Genomic DNA, 27,229 nt, shown 5'->3' on the forward strand with positions numbered 1-27,229 from the left:
AAATTTAACTGGAGAACTGGATCCAGGAATTCAAACAGTATTTGCAGTCTCTATGCTGCTCACCTTCTCTCTGAATTGGCTTTATTCTGTCAGTTTGATTATTTCCAAGAACCAGACTCACAGGTACCTGTGGGCTTTTATTCTTAAAGCCTAGGATCAAGAGGAAAGAGATCTCTATCCAACAAGTTTTTCTTACAGAAACTGTGGAAAAGAATTCAAGTTGATACACCTTGAGCGATGTGTTCATTACTAAACTAATCCATGGGTTTGGTGTGAGGGATGCCATGGTCCAGCTTAGGTCATAAGCCCGACCCTTTGAACTGTGTATGGGTGCATTGGGGTGGGGGACATGGTGTGTATATGTGTGCGTGTATATGTGTGTGAGAAAGATAATGGTGGTGCTGTTCTCAATATGTAAAACAACACACATGGCTTATGGTATATGTCTAGGGATGATATTTTTTTCTCTTTCACAGGCAGCAATGTTACAGACTCCATTTTAGTTATCCCTGTATGGAATATAGTTTGGTATGTGTATACATCAGGTCTTCGAATAATATCATTTGTTCAATGTCATTTTATGACAAAGTTCATGAGAAAAAAATTGATTCCTGGCAGGGGCCACTGTGTGGAGTTTGCACGTTCCCCCCGTGTCTGCATGGGTTTTCTCCAGGTATGCCAGCTTGCTCCTGGGTCCCAAAGATGTGCATGTTAGGTAAACTGCAGTGTCTGCTTGGTCCCAGTCTGAGTGAGGGTGGGTGTTTGTGAGTGTACCCTGCAGTGGGATAGTGTCCTGTCCAAGGTCAGTTCCCACCTTGTTCCCTTGAGCTGCTGGGATAACCTCCAGCCACCAGAGACCCCACACTGGAATAAGAAGGTTGGAAAATGAATGAGTGAATGCATACAAATGATTGTAAAGTAGACAATAAACTTACAAATGCACAATCAAAAACAATGTGGTTCAAAAGCACTCACTGAGCCTGCCATAGTTCTCAGTTTGTTTTTGAACTGCATGGTGGGAAGAGGTGCACCTGACAACGTTCACTTTGCGAACATTTATTCTTTCATTTAACCTACCACCACTACAACCGCCATCACTGATTCACTAAAATTGGATAAATAATTATCTTACTTGTTTATGTTAATCTTTTTAAAATATATATATTACGTTTGTTTCATTGTTTAATATTAGAATTCTTCTGGGTCCTTCCTTAGAAGTTTGGTGATGCTTTTGTGACCAGAAATATGCCATAGGAACTTAAATCTTGTTTATATCAATTAGCCTATGGTAAAATTGGTTTTGTTATACTTCATTTTGCTTAAAGTTGAAGTTTCCAAGAACCCACCAATGACTTTAAGTGAGGACTTACTATAGTCTCTAAATCAATCACTTCCCATTCGTTTGATAAGGTGCTTCTTCAGAATGTTCACAATGTGGTTAGATGAGATTAGGAAATAAACAAAAGTTAAATGGAGAGGAGATTTTCTAATTTTTTTTTTCTTTTGAGACAAGGTCTTGCTCTGTCACCCAGGCTGGAGTGCAATGGCCTGAGCATGGAGTACAGCTCATTACAGCCTTGAACTTCTGGACTCAAGTGGTGGCTCCCACCTCACTTGAGACTATAGGCACTGCCACCACACCCAGCTAGTTTTTCTCATTTTTGGTAAATATGAGCTCTCACTATGTTGCCCAGGCTGATCTTGAACCCCTGGCCTCTCAAAGTGAAGGGATTACAGGCTTGAGTCACCATGCCCAGTTCCTAAATCTTGTAAGCAGAAGAGAACATCCATCCCCAACTTCTGTAAATGGACTTTAAAAAAAAACATTTGACAAATTGAAATAGTTTTTATGTCTTAACTGCAGGCAAATGTGGACCTTACTTTCTAGTTCCTGATTTGACAAAGATACCTAAAACCCAAATGAGCTTTGAACAGTTTCATGACAGACCAGACAAAATGGAATCCTAAAGATACTGCCAGTTATTTACACAAATTTAATTTTATCAAAAAAATTTTAAAACCCAAACCTAAGTCTTTGGGGGGGGGGGGCTCGGGCCCAATATTCTGAATAAACCTAGGCACTGAAAGCATGTCTCAGGAAAGAAAGAAACTGTGGGAACACAGAAGCCAGATGTCATCCACGAAGCTTATTTATCCTAGGTTTTCAGTGCTTAGTGTAAATGCTTCACATTTGATACACCCAAAAGATTTTTCAGTCTAAGGATTAAAAATATCTTCTTATATTGCTTGTTTCACTAGAAAGCTTACACTGAAACAACAATTAAGATTATTTTTCCACTGTTTAAATCCCAAAGGAGTCCAATCTTCACCTTGTTAACCATAATTTTGTTATGATCTTAACTCAGACAAAATCATGATATAATCTAAGTCAAATAAAAAAGTCAACTTCCTTAAGGTGACAGAAATATTACCTTGCCTATAAATTACTTAAACTACTGAGTTATTAGTGCATTCTTTAATGAAGAATAATTGGAGGCATTGTATTCAATATTGTATTTGGCCAAAGTTATAAATAAGCCCAAAATAATAACATTTAGTTTACACATTTCAATAACCACTACTAAGTCCTTGAATTTGTGGACAAAAACTCTTCCTGTGCCAAAGTTGAGTTTAACATAAACTCCTTATCATTAGCTACCTGGATGTAATCTGAATTTCCATAACATTGCAAAAGACAAGTTCAGCAAGAATGGTCATCACAGATAAGATAATAATTGTAAGCAACACAAAACGGGACTCTTTTCTGAACTGCTGTAAAACAAACAAATTCATTTCAATGACATGAAACCACTTTCTGCTGACTTTTATGCTCCCATTTCATAGCAATTAAGATAAGCATATTTCCCCATAATGATGTAGAGTCATTGTCAAAACCAGTAGCAACCTGCTTTTGAAGGATAACATGGTTGGTTTTTTGCAAAGGTTTTTATATGAATAGTTATTTCTGACACTGCCTTTTCAAATGACTCACACCAATATCTAAAAAGAAAGATAAGAAAATAAAAAATCTGCAACATTTAAAAATCAAGACCATCAGCTATACTCCGAGAAGATGATTTACTAATTATAAGGCAAATGAAACTGAATTGAGAAAACAAACACATGAAAGCAAGTCAATTTTTCTATTTAATCCAAATATAATATACTAAGATTTTGCATATTTAAAATGTAATGTGTAACAACTTGAGGCATCACAAATCAAAGGGATAGGGCAGATTTTTCAATATATAGAAAATTATTCAGCTATTTTGGAGCAAAATATCCATTTAGTTCTTTACAAAATACCATACAAAAATATGAGATGATAAAAATTATTAGGAAATTTGCATAATTGAAGTTATAACTAAATACAACCCTATAGTTACAATTTTTATGTAAAATAAGGAAAAATCACCAAAATAGTAACAGGGGTTTTATTCAAGGTAGCAAGAGTATGAATGATTTTTCTTTTCTTCCCCCTAATTTCTTTATAAGGATTTGGTAATTCTTCTATAATTAGATAAAATAAATGATTTAAAATTCCCTGTAAATAACACTGGGAAATATATGTGTGTAATTGTTTGATAAATATCCAATTTTAAGGTATATTATGTTCTCTTTCTGAATTAGCCTAGAAATCATAAAGACTCAATATTTGGACCACAATGTTTAATACTCTCCCTAACTGCCTTCTTGGGTATTCACAGTTATGTTCTCAGCTTTTATGAAAAGATTATTTCAAAACAGCCATATTTGCATTTGGTTTACAAAGCTATTGAGGAGGGTGAAGTCCTATGTGGGACACTGATTTTAAAAAGGAATGCTAAGAAGAGGGACTGGCCTGTTTTATCCTCCTAATACTAAGTATGTAACTGAGCAAGTTTTTGTATGGGCTTCTGAACTACTGGAACCACATTCTTAAGCTCAAGTATAGTAACTATGTCGGGCTACTCTAGTATATACTGTTATATTTTTGTTTCTTAGGTTTCCTTTATTAGGCATTGACTTTGTTCGATATATTATTGATTTACTAATTTTTTTTTTTTTTTTTTTTTTTTTGAGACAGAGTCACACTCTGTTGCCCGGGATAGAGTGCTATGGTGTAAGCCTAGCTCACAGCAAACTCCAACTCCTGGGCTCAAGCGATCCTCCTGCCTCAGCCTCCCCAGTAGCTGGGACTACAGGCATGCGCCACCACGCCCGGCTAATTTTTTCTACTTTTAGTTGCCCAGCTAATTTGTTCTATTTTTAGTAGAAACATCTCTTGCTCTTGCTCCTGACCTCAAGTGATCCTGATGCCTCGGCCTCCCAGGGTGCTGGGATTATAGGTGTGAGCCACCACGCCCGGCCCTTATTTACTAATTCTTTATTACTCATTGTAATATTTGTAATATGCATTTTATTTTCCCAAGTCTCCTAATATCCTTTGTGGAAGAAGCCAGAAGCCACGTCAATATGATCAGGGATCAGCAACCTATGTTTCTGTATGGTCCTTGAGCTAAGAAATCTTTTATCTTTTTAAAGAATTGTAAAAAATGCACACATACACACATACAACATAAACAAAGAAGAATATGCAACGGGGCCCACCAAGCCTAAAATATTTACAGAAAAATATTTAGGTAGATGGCCAAAATTTCAACTCATTCTCAAGTGCATCAATTTATTTTTAATCAAAATATGCTTCTGTTAACAACAGTAAAATAAAACTTAATGCCAAATTCATAGAGAGATAAAATGTGGCTGTCATTCTAAAAACGATAAAGAAGGCCGTGAAGAAATAAATGGAAATATTACCTCTACTACAAAAAATAAAATGTGAAGAATGAAAGAAAAAAAATGAGGCTAACAATGAAATATTACATAAAACATTGTAGGAGAAAGTCAAAAGAGTAGGAAAGAATGGAGCCAAAAATTTTCATATTTTAGTAGCCAGGGTTTTCAAGAGAAAATCACGATAGAATTGGTGTTATTTTATATGGAAATGTGAGAAATTTTTTATATGTGATTTTAAATAGATTTTTTTCTTGGAATTTAATAAGCTATAAAATAACTACAAAACTATAAATATAGTTAAAGATTGGTTCCATACTTACAATGTGTTTTTGTTCACTTTGTGTTGCTATCACAGAATACCTGAAACTGGGTAATTTATGCAGAAAAGAGGTTTAATAGCTCATGGTTCTGCAATCTGGGGAGTTCAAGAAGCGTGATGCTGGCTCCTGTGCAGCTTCTGGTGAGGGCTTTCATGTTGCATTAGAACATGGCGGAAGGTCAAAGGGGAAATGGACATGTGCAAAGACACAACGTCTGAGGGGCATCCTGGTTTGTAACAACCCACTCCTGAGCGAACTAATCCATTCCCATGAAATCTATAATATATGTAAGATAAAGATGTTCCACCAAATGACTGCTAAGTTTTTCTTAATTTTATGGTCCTTTAGAAATGTTTGGGATGAACAAAAAAAAATATTGCCTACTTAGAAAAACTGGGGTATGTTTAGGAATAAATGAAACATTCATGTGTTCATTTTTAAAGTAGATACAACTAATACAACTAACTTGATTATAAGACATAAGATATATAGAAGAGACTATTGTAGAATTAATTTATCTAACATCAACAAAACAACTGGAAGAGAAATGGCATTTAGGAAACTGGAAGTTTTTATTTGTTGGTTTGTAAGAGACTGAGAATGCTGGAATCACAGAAAGGTAAAGAGGATGAAACTAAAATTATTACGATTTTCAACAAATAAAAATCACATGGGATGAGAACCCAATCTCTTCATTGTAATTACTTTGTGCCAAAAATATTTATCCAGTTTCTGATTTTCACTGGAGGGAAAAGGCATACACTAATACAATACTTTCTACATGACAGGAAGAAATATGCAACTTTTTCCACAATCCTAAAAAGACATTGTCTCCTGTTTAATGAAAGTGCACTTATTCAAATCATATTATTGCTCTAACTGGCTACAATCAGACATTCTAAAATGCGTGAGACTGGGACTGAAAGATTTCTCATTTCATTTTGGGATACAGATTCATATCAACCTTGAAAGAATCAAAAGAAAAAATTCTCAAGCAAAGCATTTCAAATACATTTCCATTTAAAACCACAAAACTACTTTTATTCAGGTACTGCAGAGTAATAAAACCTTTCATAGGTTCTGATTAAGTTTTGCTTGAAAACATTTTCAGTAGATACATGCTTTTCTCTTCAAGAGCATCAAGTAACTGACTCAGGATGATTATATTCAGCTAGATGCATTCATTTTATACTAAATATTTACACATTTAAATTAAATATTTCAGAGCACAATCTCTATTAATCCAAGATGTTTGTGGGATTATGTTAAAAAATGAGGTTCATTTATAACTTTTGATTATTAAAAAAATCCAGAAATGCTATTTTACTGTTACAGTGGAGTTTAATAACCCTGAAAATGTATATTTACTGAATTTTTAAAAATCAAGGTTCACTGCCAATAAATATAAAAGCCCTTTATTGCATCTGAATTACTATGATTAATAAAAGTGCTTTTAATTTCTCAAAAGAGCATTTCCATTTCCAAACATTTATTTTGCATATTGGAAAGAACTCTATACAAACTTTGACAGATTATCTTTAAATCCATGGAGAATTTACTAAAAAGACATTTAAGGCCCTAGTGAAAATGCTAACAATTTAAACATAGTAACAATTTCTTAAAATAACATTTGTAGCTTCAACAAAAAGTGTAGGGAAAAGAAGCAGGGAATGTACTATAACTCAGGGAACATATATATATAATATTAAGTTGTATAACATAATAATTGATAGGAATAATACTATACAAGTTAATAATAAGGCTTTATTTTGGAATAAAAATATTTGACCATCACCTTGAAAAATTCTTTGGAATTTGACAAAATTCCACCTCCAGAATTCTTTGGAATTTGACAAAAAATTGATAAAATTTCAGATTTTATATATTTGTTGATTTAAGCTCCTATAGAAGCTATAGACGTGGTTCTTTAATTTTTCTTTTTTAGTTTTTCAATCATTTATATTCTTATTTAATGGTTAGTAAATATTTGGGTTTCAGCATGATTGCTAATCCCAGGAATCCTAGGTGAGAAACAATGTGGACATTTATGTTTTTTAAGACCTTATTGATAATATGAAAATCTTTAACTGTAAATTATTTTAAATTAATTATTCATCATTAAAAACTAAGTAAACCCTAAATTTTATGAGAAAAATTATCTGATATTCTTTTTTGAAAATCAGAACTAATAAATCTACAATTGTTAAGGATTTTTTTTTCAGATTTTTCACTTTTAAACCTTTACCAAAGGAGATAATCTGAAGACACATTTCATATATTAAAATTTTGGTTATGGCAAGAATTTTGAGTTTTGTTATTATATGTAAAATTGTCATACGATAAAATTACTTTAGATACTTTTATCCTAGTCTAAAATTGGAAAATTTACAAATATGGTTACAAATTATTTTGACATGGTATAGTCCTGTTTAAAAACACATAAGGGCCGGGCACGGTGGCTCACGCCTGTAATCCTAGCACTCTGGGAGGCTGAGACGGGTGGATCCCTTGAGGTCAGGAGGTCAGGAGTTCGAGACCAGCCTGAGCAAGGGCGAGACCCCGTCTCTACTAAAAATAGAAAGAAATTATCTGGCCAACTAAAATATATATATAGAAAAAATTAGCTGGGCATGGTGGTGCATGCCTGTAGTCCCAGCTACTCAGGAGGCTGAGGCAGTAGGATTGCTTGAGCCCAGGAGTCTGAGGTTGCTGTGAGCTAGGCTGATGCCACGGCACTCTAGCCTGGGCAACAGAGTGAGACTCTGTCTCAAAAACAAACAAACAAAAAAAAAAAAAAACAAAAAAAAAAAACAAAACACATAAGATACAAATTGTATGATCTAGTGTCATAGATAATATCTGAAAATAAAATAAACTGTTTTGCCATTTAAAAAGTAGGGCTTCAGAATTATTTATGAATACAAGGTGGTATTGGAGTGAAAGAATCATAGAATGCTCGTTCTAGAGAGGAGATTCTAGTTCAAATCACAAACAAAAAACTTTTGTCACCAAAGTCTAAATTACTTGCCTACTTTTGATAAACTTTGAGAATATTTTCTTCCCTCAAAATACACCAAGAATCTTACATATGAAACATTTAAACACACAACTATACAACTAATGTGGAGAAAATAAATGTTATTGGATTTCATTTTTCATAGCCAGATTTAAATGCTTATTGTATGCAAGGTCCTAGAGTTGCACACATTGTCAAAGGAGAGCATGATTAAAGGGGAACCATCTCAATTTTCAGAAATATTTGCCAACAGGTAAATAAGGACATCATTACATTAACAGTGGGTATAGGTTTAAAACCTCAGTAAAAATACTGTGCATTTGAGTATCCTCCCCTCAAAAACCAGGAATATAATGAGAAACATGCTGTCCATTTCAAACCATGTTTTAATAGTCTCCATGCTTTGTGGGCTGGAGGCCAGTTTTCAAACAGCATGTTCCTGTCTTTGGCTCAGTTTTTAGCATAAAAATCAATTATTTTTCTCTCTGGAAGTGAAACAATACATGTTGTCTATTTTTATTGCAATATACCACCTTTCTGTCAAAAAATAAACCTTGGAGTAAACAGTACCCAAATTAATAGCAGAAATTTTAAAAGGGGTGACAGTACACATCCCAGCCATTCTAAAGTCGCCAGAAAGTTTCTTTAATACCATAGTTTCTATTAAAAACAAATGAACAAATATCAAACATTTTCAGTCACTATAAAACAGCTAATTTAGGACTAAAGTCAGTGGTGTCTAAATAGCTCTAGTGGATCAGGTGTCCTGGTGAAGAAGAATAATAAAATACTGAAAAAAAAAAAAAAAGACAGGAAGGAGGCAATATAAGCAGCAGTAACCAGAAGTCATGATTACAATTCCAATTATTCATGGTGACATGGACACAATATTCACTAGTTTGAATGAGAGACACTCCCTTGCCAAACGAGTTGTGAAAGTTGTTGGCAAATTTTGTGAGATTAATGCCCAAAACTATTCAAGTTTTTATAGTCTTTCCAATTATATAAAACCCAGTTCCTGCTAAAAGAATTTAAATCTCCTTGAGGACTCCAGACAGACCTGAGAGAACAAGAAAGATGTTTAATCGAATACTGAATGGCCTACAAAGAAATTCAGAGTGGAGAGAAAGCAGAGAATCTGAGGTGCAATGACAAACCCCTGGGATTATGATTCAACTGACCCTACTATACCATGAATGTCACTGTATAATATATTAGCCTGGTGTGGGTTTCCACACACAGAGATAAATGGCTTACTTACTCTTTGACCCTTTCCTGCCATTGTCAGCTCATTCACACAACTTCTTTGAAATACCTTTGATATCTGCCACTTAAAATTCAATCAGGACAGTGAAACCTCAACAAAGGAGTACCTATATGAGTAAATGTTTCCTAATTCTCCATATTTCTAATATAAATTCATTTAATAATTACTACCCTAGTACTAGGCCCTTGACATTAAATAACATTTGTGGCTGGAAATAGGAATGAGGTTGTTCAGTGGATGGTCAGTACCACATCACATTGGTGAATTCATTGGTGTCGTGTGTGTGTGTGTGTGTGTGTGTCCTTGTGTCTGTCTGTTGGAGGCTGGGGTGATGCAGATTCCATGGTGTCCCAATGTGGGACACAATATTTTCTTAAGACCTTTTTTAAAGACAGACCACTGTGGGTTCTGTCTGGTAGAGGAGAAAGGAAACTAAACCTTGCCTCCTATCAGGTATCGTCTTGAACTCTTAACCCACCAACACTCAGCATGCGGACTAGAGATGATATCATAGACTCCCTGAACCTCTTTAGAAGCACATACATGTCTGTAAACTTTCCCTGAGAATCTGCATGCCAATAGCAGCTACTTCCTTCACAATTAGCTTTTTCGTCTAAAGTGGTAAAATAATCTCTACCAAATGTATTAGGGTTCTCCAGAAAAACAGAAATATATATATATATATATATACACGCACATACACACATACCACACATACGGATATATAAGTATATATGTGTAAACCCATTGGTATATATAAATATAAATATGTACCATGTAAAGAGATTTATTATGAGTGATTGGTTCACACAATTACAGTGGCTAAGAAGTCCCTAGATCAGCTGTCTGCAAACTAGAGAACCAGAGATGTGGGTGGTTTAGTTCCAGTCCAGAACCAAGGGCCTAAGAACCAGGGGAGCCAGTGGTGTAAGTACCAGTCTCAGTTTAATGCTCCAAAACTGAGGGGCCTCTGGTGTGATTCCCAGCTAGAGTCTGAAGGCCTGAGAACCAGAAACGACCATGTTTGAGGGCAGGAGAACATGGACATCCCAGCTTGAACATGTAGCAAATGCATCCCTTCTATACCTTTTTCTTCTATTCAGGCCCTCAACAGATCGGATGATATCCACCCACTGTCTTGAGAGCCATCTTCTTTACTTAGTCTACCAATGCAAATGCTAATATTTTCTGGAAACAGCCCGCAGACAACTCAGAAATAATATTTTACCAGCTATCTTGGCATCCCTTAGCCCAGTCAAGCGGCCACATAAACTTCAGCATGACACAAAGTAAACAGTTCAGATTTTATAGTTCTTCCATAAAAGTTGGTATTTCTATTCCCACTAAAACTTGGACTTGGAATTGTACTCTATGAGGAGAAGTCTGTATCATCCAAATCACCAGCAGAGACAGCTCCTTTTCTCTCCAAGAGGCAGTGAATGCTGATTACCTGGAGTACAACTCTTTCAGAGGTTATCTCAATCCAAGTAGCACCTAACTCTTCCAGAAAGTCAGAGTAACCCTGATCATCAGCAGATATATCTGTTATTTTCTCTGCTCTGCAATGATAGCAGAGGGGCTCCCTGAGAAGCAGAAATAATCTAGACCACAGTGTATACTTCTCAAGAGTTCAGAGCTCCCCTACACATCAAGAGACTGCTGAGATCAATAATTTTGAGAGTCTGACACAATGGAAATTTTATAAAATAGTAGACTGAATATCAATCACATGACTTTATGGCACGATATATTTTCTGAAGACACATCAGAATAAAAGCTGATGGAGGTAAATCATCATGATTGTATATTACATATAAAAGAAGATAGGAAAAAAATAAAAGCTGTTGTGTTCACAACATATTGTCGATTCACAGCATTTTCTAGATTCTCTGTATTATATAAACCTTCCAAGACATAAATTCATTGCTAGAAATATGACAGTAAATAAAAATGGCAGATTTTCCAATTCTGGGCTTAAATTATAAAGACTGGGTTTATGCAGACTAGGTTTACCAGCAGATTTTCTACAAATAGATTTCCATACAATTGTAACTCTATTTCCCAATCCTTGATTAAGAAACTTACAGAATTTTGGAGTCAGAAAGAACATTAAATGAAACAAAAAGACTAGTCTTTCATGTTATCGCTGTGATTGTCAAGTACAATGTTCTGTCAATCACACCTAAAATAAAGTTACTTTCTCCACTTCATATAGAAATTTTTTGTCAGAATAGCAACTAGACTTTGTATTTTTTGTGTTGGCTTGAAAATTAATCACATAACATACCGTCCATTTGCAAATAGGCATTATTTTAATTATCCCTCATTATGTAACAAAGAAACATAATTTTACTTAAACTTTACAACAATCTTGAGAGATAAGTATTAGTAATATTATTCACATTTTACAGATAAAGAAATTGAAACTCTCTTTGTTTAGAAGTCCAAAGATGACACAATCAGTAAGTGACAGAGTCAGTATTTCAACCCAGGTGTGCCTGACAGCAAAGGCTACAACACACTTTTTTCCACTATAGCATATTAAATACAGCCTCATTGTTAAAAAATAATCTTGAACTACAAATACCAATAGTCCTAATGAACTTGTACTTTTATGGGTCTTTCCATGTTGCTTAGAATAATCAAACTACTCACTATTTACTTATTCTCTATGAATTCTTATAAATAAATTACACATATATCTCAATAACAGTTGAAATCATTGATTATATTTTTGGTGACTACGTGTCCAACTCTGATAGGCATTGAGGGTACAAAGACGGAAAGAGTATAATCACACACTAACATTCTAATTAAGTGCAAATACTTATTATTTTTCATTTGAATAAAGGAAAAACATGACTGTTAAACTTACAGAGGCAGAAAAGAATCTTATGTATCCTTATGGCAGTATGCACATGTATTCATTCATTGAATACTTAATGAGCATCTAGTATATGCCATGCATCAGGGGATATAACAGGGAACAAACAAAAGTTCTTGCCTCATGAAGCTAAAAGCAGACTATAAAAAAGTAATTAATTATATTTACATATACCTATAAACATATAAGAGGATTGTATGTATCTGTATAATTTCAGTTTGTAAAAAGTACTATAAGGAAACATAAAGCAGGCTAATACAAAAAAGTGAATTCATTTTAGATATTGAAAAATCAGTGTAAAAATACATGTTGAAGATACCAGTATAATATTTAATCATTGCCCATTTGAAGGCAATGCAGTTCTTTCCTCCTTCTAAGTAGAAGGTAGTAAAAGATTTCAGTTCATTTAAAATGGGCTAATGACACTCTTTATAATACCCTTTGCAAAAATAGTACATTAGGTTTGCCCAAAAATGCAAAGCAGATTTTATATTTGTGAATTTAAAGTTGTAAAACCTCAGGAAAGATTCCAAGTATATCTGAGAAACCATTGTACCTAGTAGCTAAAATATCTCTGCTGTACCATTTTATTTCATTAACTTATGAGAAAACACTTTTATGAAGATACTAAGCATTACTATGCAATTAAGATTGGTTATGAAACCAGCTTTAATCTACTTTTCCTAGCCTTATTTTCCTGTTTGTGATAAAGTTCAAAGACATTAAATCTAGAGTATTAAATTTTAATGCTGAAACTCAGTATTCACAATAAAATGTGAACAGCACTGGCAAACCTAACAAAACAAAGAAAACTCAGACAAGCAAAAAAGCTATTATGTAGAATTTTTTAAAGAAAAACACACATTGATTCTTTAAAAGTAGAGCTGGTTAATTTAATCTTTATTTTTTTAATTCCTCTTAAAATAAGTTTAATTTTAGATGATTTCAAAGAATGGTATTACCCAAATTAATTTTTTTTCTTAGAAATTCTGTATTGTAATGAACAGAAACAAGAATAATCATATTCTTGGGCAAGGGTTAAGATATAGAAAATCTTCATGATTTCAAAATTTGGCTTTGAGTTTTGCTTGAATTTATCTTCAAGGAACGTACAATGTGCTAACACCTTGAATATACCATCTATTGACTCAAACACAATCTTACATCAAAGTGAAAAAAACACGTAAAAAAAAAATCAAAGCAGGAAAGCTTTTCATTTTGATCAGCAGTGAAAATTAAATAACCCTTTTCACATTCTCACCAAATTCAGAAAAATGAAACCTTCATTCATACAATGCCAGGATGGCAGAGACTAGCCCAAAATTTGGGACTGTGAATCCTTGGTACATTTCACATTCAAATCCCAAGCAGACACAACCCTGCTTAGTTTATGAGATCTGACAGTATCCCTGCTCAAGGTGATAAGGCTTCGGGCATTGTATACACTTAGCCACTGGCAGCAGAATAAAGACTGACAACTTGACAGTTCATCAATTGGAAAGCCATTTACTCTTTTTGAGACATGGAGAAACCGGGAGTGGAACTTTAATTTTGGACATGCGTCTAGTAAATCCGCACTGGAATTATTCGCATAGTAATGTTTTTCCTTGATAAGTGTCTTTGAAAACATTATTATATGTGTCAATGCTTGTACAAAGGAACTGCCCCATTTATAAATTAAGTTGGCAATCTACAAACTAATTCCTAACAGTCCTAAAATTAATTGAGAGCTAGATTTGAAGTTTTATGAATTCAGTAATTAATTAAAATGGCCAATTAGTAGAAAAACATTCGAGTTGTAAAAACAAATATTTAAGAATTAAGAATGCTTAAAATTTTCAAAATGATACAAAAAATTTTTAAGTGTTAACAATGTATAAGGCACCATCAAGTAAATATTTATAGTGTCCTTCAAATAATATTTATATAATGCCAGTTTATAGGAGAATTTCAATCCAGTTTGGGATTTGGAACACAGAAATATAAACAATTAAATAATTTCAAGAGTTATTTAATATTACTTAAGAATAAAGTATACATAAGCTAATTAATGTATATGACTCATTGTCACCTTAATGGCAGAAATAACAAATTATGGACTTTGAATTCAGACCAGAGTGAAGAAACTACTTAGATCTTAGAACTACATTAAACTGCATTGGTCTTAGAAGGCTAAATAAAGCCCTCTTCTGCCATCCTCACAAGCATTACTTGGTGAGTGCCTGGAACCCATCCACCCTTGGAATCATGAATTCAGATTATGTCCCTGTCCCCAGACATAATTTTTTGGCTCCAAGTCTCTCTCATTTAATCCATATTAATACACAGGCTCATCAGACGTGCTGAAAACACGCTATGCTCTTGAGCCATACTTCCTCCCTGTTGCTGAGCCACCTCCTGCTTTCATTGCTATCCATATCCAATTTAGATTTTATGCTCTGTCACTCCAACCATGCTCTTGCCAATACCCTTAACCTCACCGCTGCATTGTCCTGCTATCAAAAACAAAACAACACAACAGAAAACAAAAACAACCTCATGAAGCCCCAAGCCTACATTAATTCAAATTATCTCAGGCTGTTGAATGCTGCTGGGCAAACATACACAACTGTGCAGATTGGTGCTGCAGTGAATTCTGGATCTCTGACCTCAAATGAACCAGCAGCCCTGCCTGGCCTCTTTCATGTTCCCTCGTCAGCTTTCTCCAGTTTGCCACAGCAGCTATTTCAAAACTTCTTCACTGTCTTTAGATCTCCAGCCTCATTATCGCCAATGTCTTCTGTTACTTTTTCCCTTTTAGCAGATAATCTCACCTCCCACTTCCCCAAGAAAAGATGATCTATTTCTTAACACTTCCCTTAACTTCCTAACACCAAGCACGAAGACTTGCACACACATCAATCTTTCCTTACGCTCTCGCCCTCATCACTCTGGAAAATGATGTCCCTCATGCCTAAGGTTAAGAACTCCATCTAATTCTCGATTCAATCCTCTCTTTCTTTCTCCTGGACTTCTGTAAATGATCACCTTTCTTTCCTTTACCTTCATTTTCTTTCTCTCTACTGGCTTGGTCTGTGAGCATGCAAATATACATACTAAAACTTCTCCCTCAACTTCACAAAGCCATTTCATTACCACCACCTAAATATGTACCCTTCTTCATCTTCCCTTTTACTTTTCTACTATTGCTATTTAAACATATGGCATTTACATTCCACTGAGATTTCTCTCATTAACCATAATTAATTACAACATCTTTTGATGTACTGAGTACTGTTCTTGGGTGCTTCTCATTACTAACTCAAGTTAGGCGGGCAAAACCTTAGTATAAAAATCCAACAGAAAGAATAATTTTAGGCAACCTCAGTCAAAAACATTAATATAAACATAATTATAATTTTAAATAAACCTAATTTTTGTATAAAATATATATATATCGAGAATTTATGGAGATTCCTTAATCTAAGGTAATAAAAAAAAATAAAAAAACTACATTTTGTAGTATAATGTTAAAATTTTTTTCTCTGACATTGATCATGATTCAAAAATGCATACTATTATTATTTTCATTTAACATCGTCCTAGAAGTCTTAGTGCACTAAGGCAAGAAAAAATAAAAAAGTGTAACATTACAAAGGAAGAGACAAAACTTTCATTAATTGCAGATGATAAGACAATTTTCAGAAAATTCACAAGAATCTACAAATAAGTTATTAGAATTAAAAATCTGAGCAAGAGAGTTAAATATAAAATCATTATAAAATATCAATGTTATTCCCACAGCAACAAACAGAAAATGAAATTTTAAAAGATGTCATGTTTTATGCATAGACTATAATACCACTCAGCAATATAAATTTTAGAAAAATAAACAAAACCTTTGATACACAAAACTAAGAATATATCTTAAAAAACATGTTGAGAGAAAGAAGATATGAATGAGTATGTACTACATTATCCCTTTATATGAACTTCCAGAACAAGCAACTGAATGTGTTTCTAAGAATGGAAACAGGAATGATGGGACTTTCTGGGTGTGAGAAATGTTAATTTGACCTGGGTGGTGATCACATTGGTGAATGCGATTACTGAAACCCACTGTACACTTAGAATTTATGTGTTTTGTTGTATTTAAGCTATATTCAATAAAAAACCCCAAAAAACTATATGAAGAGTAAAATTTTACTCTTTTCTCATCCCATATATTAAAGAAAATGTCCAGGTAGACAAAAGACATTAATTTAAAAGGCAGAGCTATAAAACTTTTGGAACATAATTGAGCATAATATCTTTATTACTCTAGGAGGTAGGGAATGATTTTTTGAACAAGACTAAATAGCAATAATCATAAGGAAGAAAATTAATAATTCTACTAAATTTAAAGGTACTTTAAATGGCATGAAAATAAAATCCACATGGAGGAAAGCAGTATTTGCAATATAATTAAGTAATAAAAAGACCAATATTCAGAATATATGGGTAACTCCTAGAAATCAATCATGAAAAGCAAAAGAGAAATCTGAAGAGCTAAAAAGAGCAGAAAAAGATGCAGAACTTTTTTATAGTCAGGAAATGTAAATTGAAACCATGAGGTTAAATCATCATATACCCAGTAAATCAATAAAAATTTAAAAGTCTTACAAATCCCATATTTGGTTAGAATGTGGGGCAACACAATTTGCCTGCACTGCTGGTAGTATGTAAATTGGTAAATCTCTATGAAAATCGGTTTGATGTTATGTAGTGAAGTTCAATATATTCAATTCTATTTCTGGATACAAAATCTACAGAAATACTTGCATAAATACAAGAGTGTATATCTGAGATATATGTCCAAGCATATTTGTGACAGCATTGCTTATCATAGTCTAAAAAGGGAAACAAACTACAGCAGACTATGAAACATTCATACGTTAGAAAATAACACAGCAATATAAATGGATAAGCTGCAACTACATGTAACAAGGATTAACACAAATGTGATGTTGAACACAAGAAGCAAGAAAAAAGAATATATGCACTATTGAGTCCATTCATAAGGTGAAATATTTGCAAAACATAATTATATTATGTAAAAATGCAAACAATTTATAAAATTGTATTTAAAATGTAAAATAAAAAGCATCATAAAATTCAGATTCCAGATTATACTACCTAAGAAGGGAAGTTTGGCATGTAGTTAGGGAGAAGCATATGGGGGTGGTTAGAATGTTTGGTGTGTTCTATTTCTTGACCATAGTAATGGTTGTTTCCTGTAAAATAATTCACTAAACTATCATTGGGTATAAAACAAAAATTAAAAACAAATTAAGATAGCTTCAACTCCCTTAGTATAAATTCACTGAGAAATTTTTATTGCTGATAAGAATAACTCCTGACTTCATTTTGTCTGGGTTTTTCTGCATCTTACATCCCAGCACTGGAAAGAAACCCACTGAGGAGCCTCTTACCTGCAATACGGTGAACTCGTACAGTTAGAAATTTATAGTCATCCGCTCTGTATACACACTCATTTTCCTTAGCTTTTTCCCTACCAAAAATATATAAAAATAGCAAATCCAAACTACAGAAAAGCCATTTCTCCAAGGGCTTTTATATTAATATTTCTCCTTGAGGAAGGCATTGTCCCTGTATTTCATGAAACATTCTTTATCAGCACTTAGCTGCTTCTTACATGTGATCTTTAGTATATAACAAGAGCACATTTTCTGCCAACTATTTTCTACTTATTACCTGACACATATAGAGCTTAAAATACTGTAATGTCATATTTTACAGTAGACTAACTATATGAAATTTATCCAAGCTGTTCTGATATTATGCATATTAAAAGTTAAAACCAAGCAGCTACACGTTCTATATATATTAAATTTACTACTTTATAAAAATGATTACTATTATGAATGAAAGATGATGCCGTTTCCCTAGGCCAATATCAGATTACTTTTTTCCCTTTAATTATTCTAAGGCATGTATAGAATTTGTTGCTTAATACTTTTGGTTAAGTATTTAATGTCATATTAATGCATAATTCTCTTTCTCCTTTCTCTTTCAAACTACAATGCAGACTTTAATGTGTCCTGTAATTATGTTTCCTGGAGAACAATTAAGCAAAACCACAGTATTGGAAAAAGCATATTTATCAGTGTGTCTGGTCTTACTTTGCGAACACCTCTGCCAAGCTCTTCTCCATAGTTGGTTCCAAGAATTTCGAAGTGGACATTGGGATTAGCTCCATTTTCTCCAAATTCTAGCTCTCCAGTCAACCCATTAACTCCACCCTAAAGAAGAGAACAGATACTGATGTAAAATTTCAGAAGTAAAAACATAATAATAAAAAAACATAAGAGAAAGTGCTAGGAACTCTACTTCTATCTATAAAATAAATATTTCAAGCATGCAATTATTGACAGGCTATTTTTAAATAGGTACACAGCATAAAATGGAGTACAGTTGAAAGTAATCTTGGAAATCACTTAATCCAGTGTCACCTATTTGTCATATAGACAAAGAAATTTAGACCCAAAGAGTCAAATAGCTTCTCAAAATGACACCATGATAGAACTGAGACTACATTCCAGGCTAGAGTTTTTGCCACCACACCTTGTGACTTGCATGGGTCCATTAGTCAGAAAACAAGATGCTTCTGGACAGTGTAAACTCTACTCTGGAGACAAGTTTCAATAACATTCTTTGCTCCATGGTTTTGAAATTAAATATATTTTCCAAATTAAAAGTAAAAGAAAGCTAATTTAGGCTTGAGATCTCTTTTTGCTCTTGACTGGTACTGCTGGATGATGAGATTCATTGGGGATTTCCAAGCTTCATCTTTCCTTCAACATGACAGATGTTCACTTTCCAACACATGGCAATGTAGGTCATACTTCTTTCTTATCATTCTTTTCTCAGTTAAGTTCATCAGCCTTCATATTTTTTAGGATTTTACAAATGAAAATTACATTCTGAGTCACTTCAATTATAAAGTATGTCTAACTTAAAATTTTTGCTTATTAATAACATTTATTTGGACAACAAATTATCTCAATTTGTAAATTGCTTCAATTATCATCTCTATGATGTTAATATTTAAACATATTTCGCTTGCCATAACCTGTAACTCCATTTCTTGTCTTTTCTTGGGACTGGTATTATGTTATTATATCTCCTACTTCATCTATGCCTTTTTGCCCATCACTTGATGATAATTTCATAATAGGAATTTACTAAACAATTGTTGATGTTTTTCTACCTTAGTCATTAATTTCAATTTATATTCTATTTTATTTTGTAACAGTAATAATCAATAAAATTAATCCTACACTATTATTTCCTAGCTTCTCCTCTACTATCCAGTTTTATTAATAAAAAGTCTGTTGGATTTGATATGCCTGTGCTCTTTTCATATATGATTTAGCAATCAAGAGCATAGGTGATACTTCTTGGATTTCACCAATGGTATCAGAATCTACCAGCTGTGTAAACCTGGCTAAGTCATTTAATTTCTCTATGCCTCAATTTCTGTATCTCCTAAATGGTAAAAATAATAGTACCTACCCCAGAGGATTATTATGATTCCTATTATAATACATGTAAACAATATGGAAGAGTGCTTGACATAGGATGAGAGCTTAATTACTATTATCATTATCATCATCATTACCTCTGCCATTATTTAATTCTTTAATTTTCAAAGTTTTCTAGCTCTCCTAGAAATTGTACACGTTTTGACTTTTTTAAATTAAAGTTTATTGGGTTTCCAAAATTCATTATATACCTGAATATTTAGATGGCTTAAGAATATGTTTTTTTTCCAAATTCCAACTCAGTACATTTCATTGATAAGTACTTGGGGAAAAACGAGTTAAAACAGCTGGTCTAGGATCTATTCACTCCCTTTACAGATGTATATGTAGGAGAGCAGCCTGGATTGGGGGTGGGGTGTCTAACATCCTTGTCACCTAGAACTCCAAGTTCAAGTATAATGAACTAGTAATAAAATAAACCAGTAACGTTTACTAGGAGTAAGAGTCCTTATACATACAAAGCCTCTAGCAAGATATCCCAGGCTAAGGAAATATTGTACTAAAATAAACCCAGGATTTACGGATTAATGGTTAGTAGCTCCCTGAAAAATGTCTTGAAGGTTTATACTTTCTAGGGCAAAAATTGAGATCTTTCATAATGTAAATGCCCCCTGTGGTGAGAGGTAAACATGTGAAAAAGCTTCCTTGGAGACAGAACGTGCACTTCCAATGCAGGAAGAAAAGACCTGGCAGCAATGGAGAATGTCTCATACTCTCTCTCTCTTTTTCCTGTGCCCCTTGCTTACCTGTATTTTTGATAAGTGTAATATATCTGATTCTTGCAAGTCTGTTCAAACCTGTGTGCTAGCTCAGTGTTAATATCTCAAAGCATCCAATTATCACTTAAGATTTTAAAGATCAAGGTAAATATAGTGGATCTTATTATTTTTAATATCTCCACATGGTAAATACTATAGGAGTTTGAGGGAAAAATATAGCTTATATTACTATACATGAGTTCAAACTACTGGTATTCAGAAATCTTTTAACAAGAGATTTTCTTGTCCTCAATCACACATCTACCTCAAAAATATCTGCTAATTATATCAGAATCTTAAATTTCTGCTTAGTACTTTATTTCTAGGAAAAAGGAAAAAATATTGTATATCAATATGATTGCTACATAGCAAAAATACTATGCCCCTGAAATTTTTAAACATTTCAGCATTAGACTACCTGGTGCTACATTATTAGTCCCAATGAATATTCATATAGCCGCTCAAGCCATGTCTTTACCCCTCGCTGTATTTGCCAATGAGTGACTCAGTGTACTTAATGTTGACCAAGGTACAAAAACCAAGAAGTTAGGGGACTTGCATTTAGTTTGCTGTGACCTCCATTTACCTTGTTCACCTTTGTGACTTTGTAATTTATCTTCTTTATGCTATATTCTTAATGAGCTCTTGGCATGCCTAATCAGTGAAACCTTCTCTCACAAAGATGTCAGCGATTTTTGAGAGGTCAATATTTCAAGCAAATAAACCCTTTAACTAAAGCCCCTTGTTATTTCACCCAGATTTAACCTCTCTGATTTTTGATTGCTTTGGAAAATTCCATGGCTTTTGAGCTTTTTTTCATCTATCCTCAGATTAACCTTGAAAACAGAGCTTTGGTAAAAATGTGTACTGGACAGGTTGCAAGGAATGGTCATTATGTGCATGCATGGGTGTATTTTTTATCTCTTGGTGATGCAGCAGATCCTGAACAAAATAAGCTAATGGGGCATCGATAGCAGGAATAACACATGCAAATGATTTTGAATGTCATTTAAATTAATAGTAAAAATTGTTGCCAGCGTAAACCTTTTTTAAAATACTGAGTAAAATTAGTTTGGATTTCATCCTACCTACTTGATATAGAAATACCAGTGGACATCAAATACAAAGAGCAAAGAGAAAAACAAATAAAAGAGGAGAATCAAAGGTTGGGAATAATTTACCATTGGATAATAAGCTTTTGAAAAGTAAAGGTTTGCTATTTCTCTACGGATAGTGTAAGTTGGAAAAAAGGTGAAAAATATAGTTATTAAGACCTTATGTCACTCTGTTTATGGGGCTGAAGGATCTTTTCCTATACTTGAAATTGCAAAGTAACTTGGAGACACTTTTGGAGGATCATATGGAAAATCAAATATTTATCATTCTTACCTAGCCTCTTTATAACATATTCCTAGGTTCTTTGTAACCTGCAGACATGCTTGGTAAACAAAGACACCCCGTGAAATAATCAGGAGCCCACTGAGGCAGTGAACACACTAGGAGGTGCCAGACTTGGTGGCATGTCCTGATGCCTCCATGTTCCATCAGGATTATGTTTAGAGTGAAATATCCCTGACAGAAGCAAAATACCACATTTTCTACCCAGCAAAGATATATAATGGTGGATAGATAAATGCCAGGATACAGAATGTAAGAAACAAAATAAAACCAAAAAATATGTATATGAAATCCATAGGAAAATCTGAGTTGCCATATAACATTTACAGTAATATATATGTGTATATATGTATGTGCATATATATACACATATCTTTATACAAATATATATATCCTCAAATAGTCATTTATAATTGAAACTTGCAGCAAACTGAAAAGTGACTAGGATGTTACTATCATTTTGATAATGCAGTCTCCATTTTAGGGGAAACTGAGGCCCACTCAACTAGTTAATTAAGGAACCCAAACTGAAACGTTCATCTTTTGCTTTATATTTTTTCCTCTCGGTTACGTAAACTGTATGTCTAATATAACATATGTATATCATAGTGGATGGCTCAAAAAATGTCTGGTGAACTGAATTAAATTAAAATCTATGTCATTTTACCCACTTTATGATTCAAATAACCTGAAGTTGGAACGAACATTTCTGAATCTGCAAGAAGCCTATGCAAAGGGCACGGATGGCATTTTTAAAATCTTCTGTGGCAGTAAGTTTATTTGCATGCACACTTGTGAAAAAGCTATCTTACATTTCAAGTCAATACTGTTTGTGGGAAGTCAGATTATGTTTTTCTAAACTCTCTCTTTCCTTTCAGGTTTGTTAATTCTAAATGATACATAGTACCTTACACCAAAAACAAAGTAATAGGTTTCCTTTCCTCTAAGTATGCAAATTTTTAAAAAGTCTACAAAACCAATCAATGTAACTTATTAGAGTTACTTTTTCCAAACCATGAACCCAGGAATCACCATTTTACTCTTCCTTTTCCTCACACACTTCTCTTAAATCACAAAATCTTATTTCAATCCCCTAAATTTCTCTCAAAGATCGGCTACTTCTATCTGTCTCATGGCTCACACTCTTGCCAGGCCTCCTCTAAGTGGGAGCTATAGCCTCCAATCGGTGTTCCCTCATCCAGTCTGCCCTGGTCCAAAGGCAGCTGCAGAATGGGTTCTCCACTTGGCAGCCACAGGACAATCTGATCTTGTCACCACCCTATTTAAAATATGTCAGTGTCACCTCACCCCTTGAGTACGGTTTAAAAACTTTACCATAGTTTACCAAACCTTCAGGATCTTCCCCCTTCTCTTTGTTTATGAAGAACCATGTCTCTATTCTCTGTCTATTCTGGCCACTGTGGGCTTATTTCAGATGCTTAAATGTGCCCAGCTCTCTTTCCTCCAAGCCTGAAAACGTTCTGTTCCCTTTGCATGAAAGATTCTTCCTTCTCCATTTCTGGAATACTCTTCTTTTTCCTTTCTTGGCTAACGCCCACTCATCCTAAATGTTTCCACTTATCTGTCACTCTTAGGCCTAAAGTAGGCCTTCCAGTCACATATTTCCAGAACAGTTGTTGTTTCCCCTTTTGTAGAACAAATCACACTTGTAATTATTTTTGATATTTCTATTTTCCTTTCATTCTGTGATCTCACAGTACAGCATATGGTAGTATTCAATAAATATTTGCTGAATGAATAAATTACCATGTAAGAATTGGTATAATTTTAATATTTTTGCCATTTCAAAGAATATTCTTTCAGATACCAACATACATCAAGATATCTCTATTAGATATCAATGTGGATCAACATATATCAATATGATAAAGTATATTGGTACTTAAAGATTTGGGATACTCCACAAATATCGGTATTTGCTATTTTTCCATATTTAGTATTTAAAATAATTGCCACAAAGAATTTAACAGAAATTGATTAAGTCAATATAATAATACTTAATTTAAGAATCTATCAAATATTAATTGGCTTACTCATGTAGAATACATAGAAAATAAGTGGTTTTATTTGTATAATTATATTTTGAATGTATTATTTTTCTTAGTTTATTTTTAATTAAACAAAAGAGATAAAGGTATTCTTTCTAAAACTCATGCCTTGTTTCATCTAAAAATTCATTAATGTCTTTCATTTACCTACATATAAATTTTTTTCCACAATCTCTTTCCAGTCCAAACAATTCTATGTGTTCTGTGTACTCTGGTAAATCAATCAACCTTTGTAATCATACACATGATGTGTGTGGTTTCTTTGTGTTGGTTACCCATTTTCTCTTGCATATCAATGAGTTCTCTTACAATCCATGTGGGGTGAAATGGCCCCCCTCAGCTGAGACGTCCGCGTGTGGGGGTGGGGCAGGCTGAGACCTGCAGTCTGGAGCAGCCTCGCTCCTGTCCACCCTCCCCTGTTCTGCGGTTTCTCCCGGGCCTGTGCTAGCAGGCAGGACCTCAAGCCAGTGGATCTCCACTGGCTGTGACGCAGGTCAGAGGTTCCCTGCCCGGATCGCAGCCTGGGCTGGGCACGCGGCCCTCCCGTGGGAGGACGGCTGCCCCTCAGGCACGCGGAGCTGCCCCCGAGGCACACACACCTCAGTAGGCTCATTCGCAAAACCTTCTGTGCCCCCCGGGGCAATGTGATTAAGACCTGGGTGTACAAGATATGTCCCCTGGGCCCCAGAGATCAGCCCCTGACCCTGCCAGGGAAGGCAGTGCTGGTCTCAAGTCACCCACAGGGCGCCCAGGCTGGATCGATGTCTCTCCACCTCGGGATTTGCCCCACTCTCCTGGAGTCACCAGGCGAGGAGCACCTGGGAGGGCTGGCAGGTAGGGAGCTCACAGTCCGAGCACCCCTCAGTCCACTGTAGGGCCCCAAAAGGAAAGGTCCCGTCCCCTGCAGACGGCCGGGTGGTGGCTAAATCGTCTCCCTCGTCAGCCGCGGGGAGGGAGGGGGAGGGGAGAGTGAAGCAATATGGCGCCTGCCCGTGGGCTCGGGTCTGAGGGCCGGGGTGCCTGAGGGAGCTGGGGGCCTGGCGCCCTGCAGGGTCCGCAAGAGGCTCACCGCTCACTGGGGGTGGCCGTCTCTGGGCTGGTGTTGGCAGGTGTCTACAACTGCCCAGGAGCCCACCAGCCGTCGGAGACACAAGGGAGGGAAATTTAACCGCTCCACCTACCCTTGTCGCTGCTCTCCAAGCCTCTCGGCCTTTCTCCTTCCAGTTCTCCTCCGCAACCTCTTCCCGTGGAGTCTCCTCTAATTTCAGGCACCCTTCCTTCTAACCCTCATTTGATCTATGTTTGTCTGCCTGTTTATTTCTTTTCATTTTCCTCTAAAATCTGTCTTTCTTGCAGAGACACTCTGGCTGGCGGTTTTTCTCGTCCTCCATCTTGCCCCTCCCTTATTTATTTATTTTTTTCCTCCCCTTAGGACCTTTTCTTTATCCATCACTTTTGGGAGCTTGATTATTGAATGCCTTGAGGTTGTCTTGTTTGGGTTAGATCTGCTTGATGATATGTGATTTTCTTGTATCTGAATATCGATATCTTTCTCTAGGTTTGGAAAGTTTGCTGTTACCATTTCTTTGAATAAACTTTCTACCCCAATCTCTTTCTCTACCTCCTCTTTAAGGCCAATGTACCTTAGATTTGTGCTTTTGAGGCTATTTTAGATCTTGTAAGCAGGCTTCATTCTTTTTTATTCCTTTTTCTCTTCTGACTGAGCATTTTCAAATGGGCTGTCTTCAAGCTCACTAATTCTTTCTTCTGCTCGGTCAATTCTGCTGCTGAGAGACTCTGACGCAGTTCTCAGTTTGTCAACTGAATTCTTAAGCTCCAGATTTTTTGCTTCATTTTTTAAATTATATCCATCTCTTTGTTAAATTTCCCTGACAGGCTTCTGAATTCCTTCTCTGTGTTGCGTGAAGTTCATTGAACTTCAGGACAGCTATTTTGAATTCTATGTCTGAAAGGTCACCTGTCTCCATTGGTCCAGGATTGGTCACTGGTACTTTATTTAGTTCATTTGGTGCAGTCTTGTTTTTCTGGATGTTCTCGATGCTTGTGGATGTTTGTCAATGTCTGGGCATTGAAGAGTTAGGTATTTACTTTAATCTGTGCAGTCTGGGCTTGTTCGAACCCATCATTCTTGGGAAGGCTTTCCAGGTATTCAAACGGAAGTGAGTATTGTGATCTAAGTCTCTGGTCACTGCAGCTGTATCAGCACGGGGGGTGCCCCAAGCCCAGTACTGCAGTGACTCTTGCAGACCCCTGGTGGTACCGCTCTGGTGGACTTGAGTAGGATTCAGGAGCATTCCCTGAATTACCAGGCAAAGTATCTCATTCTCTTCCTCACACACTGTGCTAGGCTGCTGGAGTTAGGGAAGGAGTGACATGGGCACTCCCCTGTGGCTGCCAGCGCCAGGTTACACCTGAAGCCAGCCCAGTTTTACCCAAAGCCCATGGTGACTTTTGCCTGGCTACCTCTGATGTTTATTCAACGCTCAAGGGCTCTTTAGTCAGCAGGTGGTGAATCCTGCCAGGACTAGGTCTTTCCCTTCAGGGCAGCATCAGGTCCAGGATGGCTTCCAAAATGCCTTCCAGGAACTAAGGCCTGGAGTCAGGGGCTTCAGGAGTCTGCTTTGGTACTTTATTTTATTGTGGCTGAGCTGGTACCGAAGTTGCAAAACAAAGTCTTCTCAACTTTTCCTTTGCCTTTCCCCAAGTGGAAAAAGACTTCCTGAGCCGCACTGCCTGTAGTTCGGGGTGGTAGCGGGGAGTGACACAGGCACTGGCTTGCCCACTGCTGTTGGTGTCTCACTGGGTCATGGGCACGCCAAGTCCACTGGCTCTGAGCCAGCACATCCAAAGGAAATGCCCAAGGACTGCAGCCTTTGTGGCCCAATTGCTTTACGAATTTAGTCTAGTTCCAGGCTGGTTTTTGTCAGGCAGTGGTGGGGCTAGCCAGAACTCAGGTTTTGAGGTAGACAGTTTCTCTCTGGCTGGGCTGGTGTAAATGCTCATGGGCACCAGCCAAATTCTGCCCTGTGTCGTGTTCCCCTGTGCCAGGGAGACCCTGGACTTCAATGCAAAGTCCCACAATCACTTCACTCTCCCTTCCCCAGGCACACAGATTCTCTGTCCACTGTGGGTGCAGG

The 27,229-nt window shown here is 35.6% G+C and overlaps 1 protein-coding gene across 2 annotated transcripts in view; it reads right to left on the minus strand.

The window, feature by feature from the left end:
- Window positions 1–27,229, minus strand: part of GRID2 (glutamate ionotropic receptor delta type subunit 2) — a 1,124,557-nt gene that overhangs the window by 367,126 nt on the left and 730,202 nt on the right. For both annotated transcript variants that reach the window (XM_069485505.1, XM_069485506.1), the window contains one exon: window positions 18,425–18,544. In XM_069485505.1, coding sequence (XP_069341606.1) covers window positions 18,425–18,544 — 120 coding nt within the window. The remainder of the gene's footprint in view (window positions 1–18,424; window positions 18,545–27,229) is intronic.

Source organism: Eulemur rufifrons, chromosome 13 (assembly GCF_041146395.1).
Source record: "Eulemur rufifrons isolate Redbay chromosome 13, OSU_ERuf_1, whole genome shotgun sequence".
In the NCBI taxonomy this organism is placed as follows: Eukaryota; Metazoa; Chordata; class Mammalia; order Primates; family Lemuridae; genus Eulemur; species Eulemur rufifrons.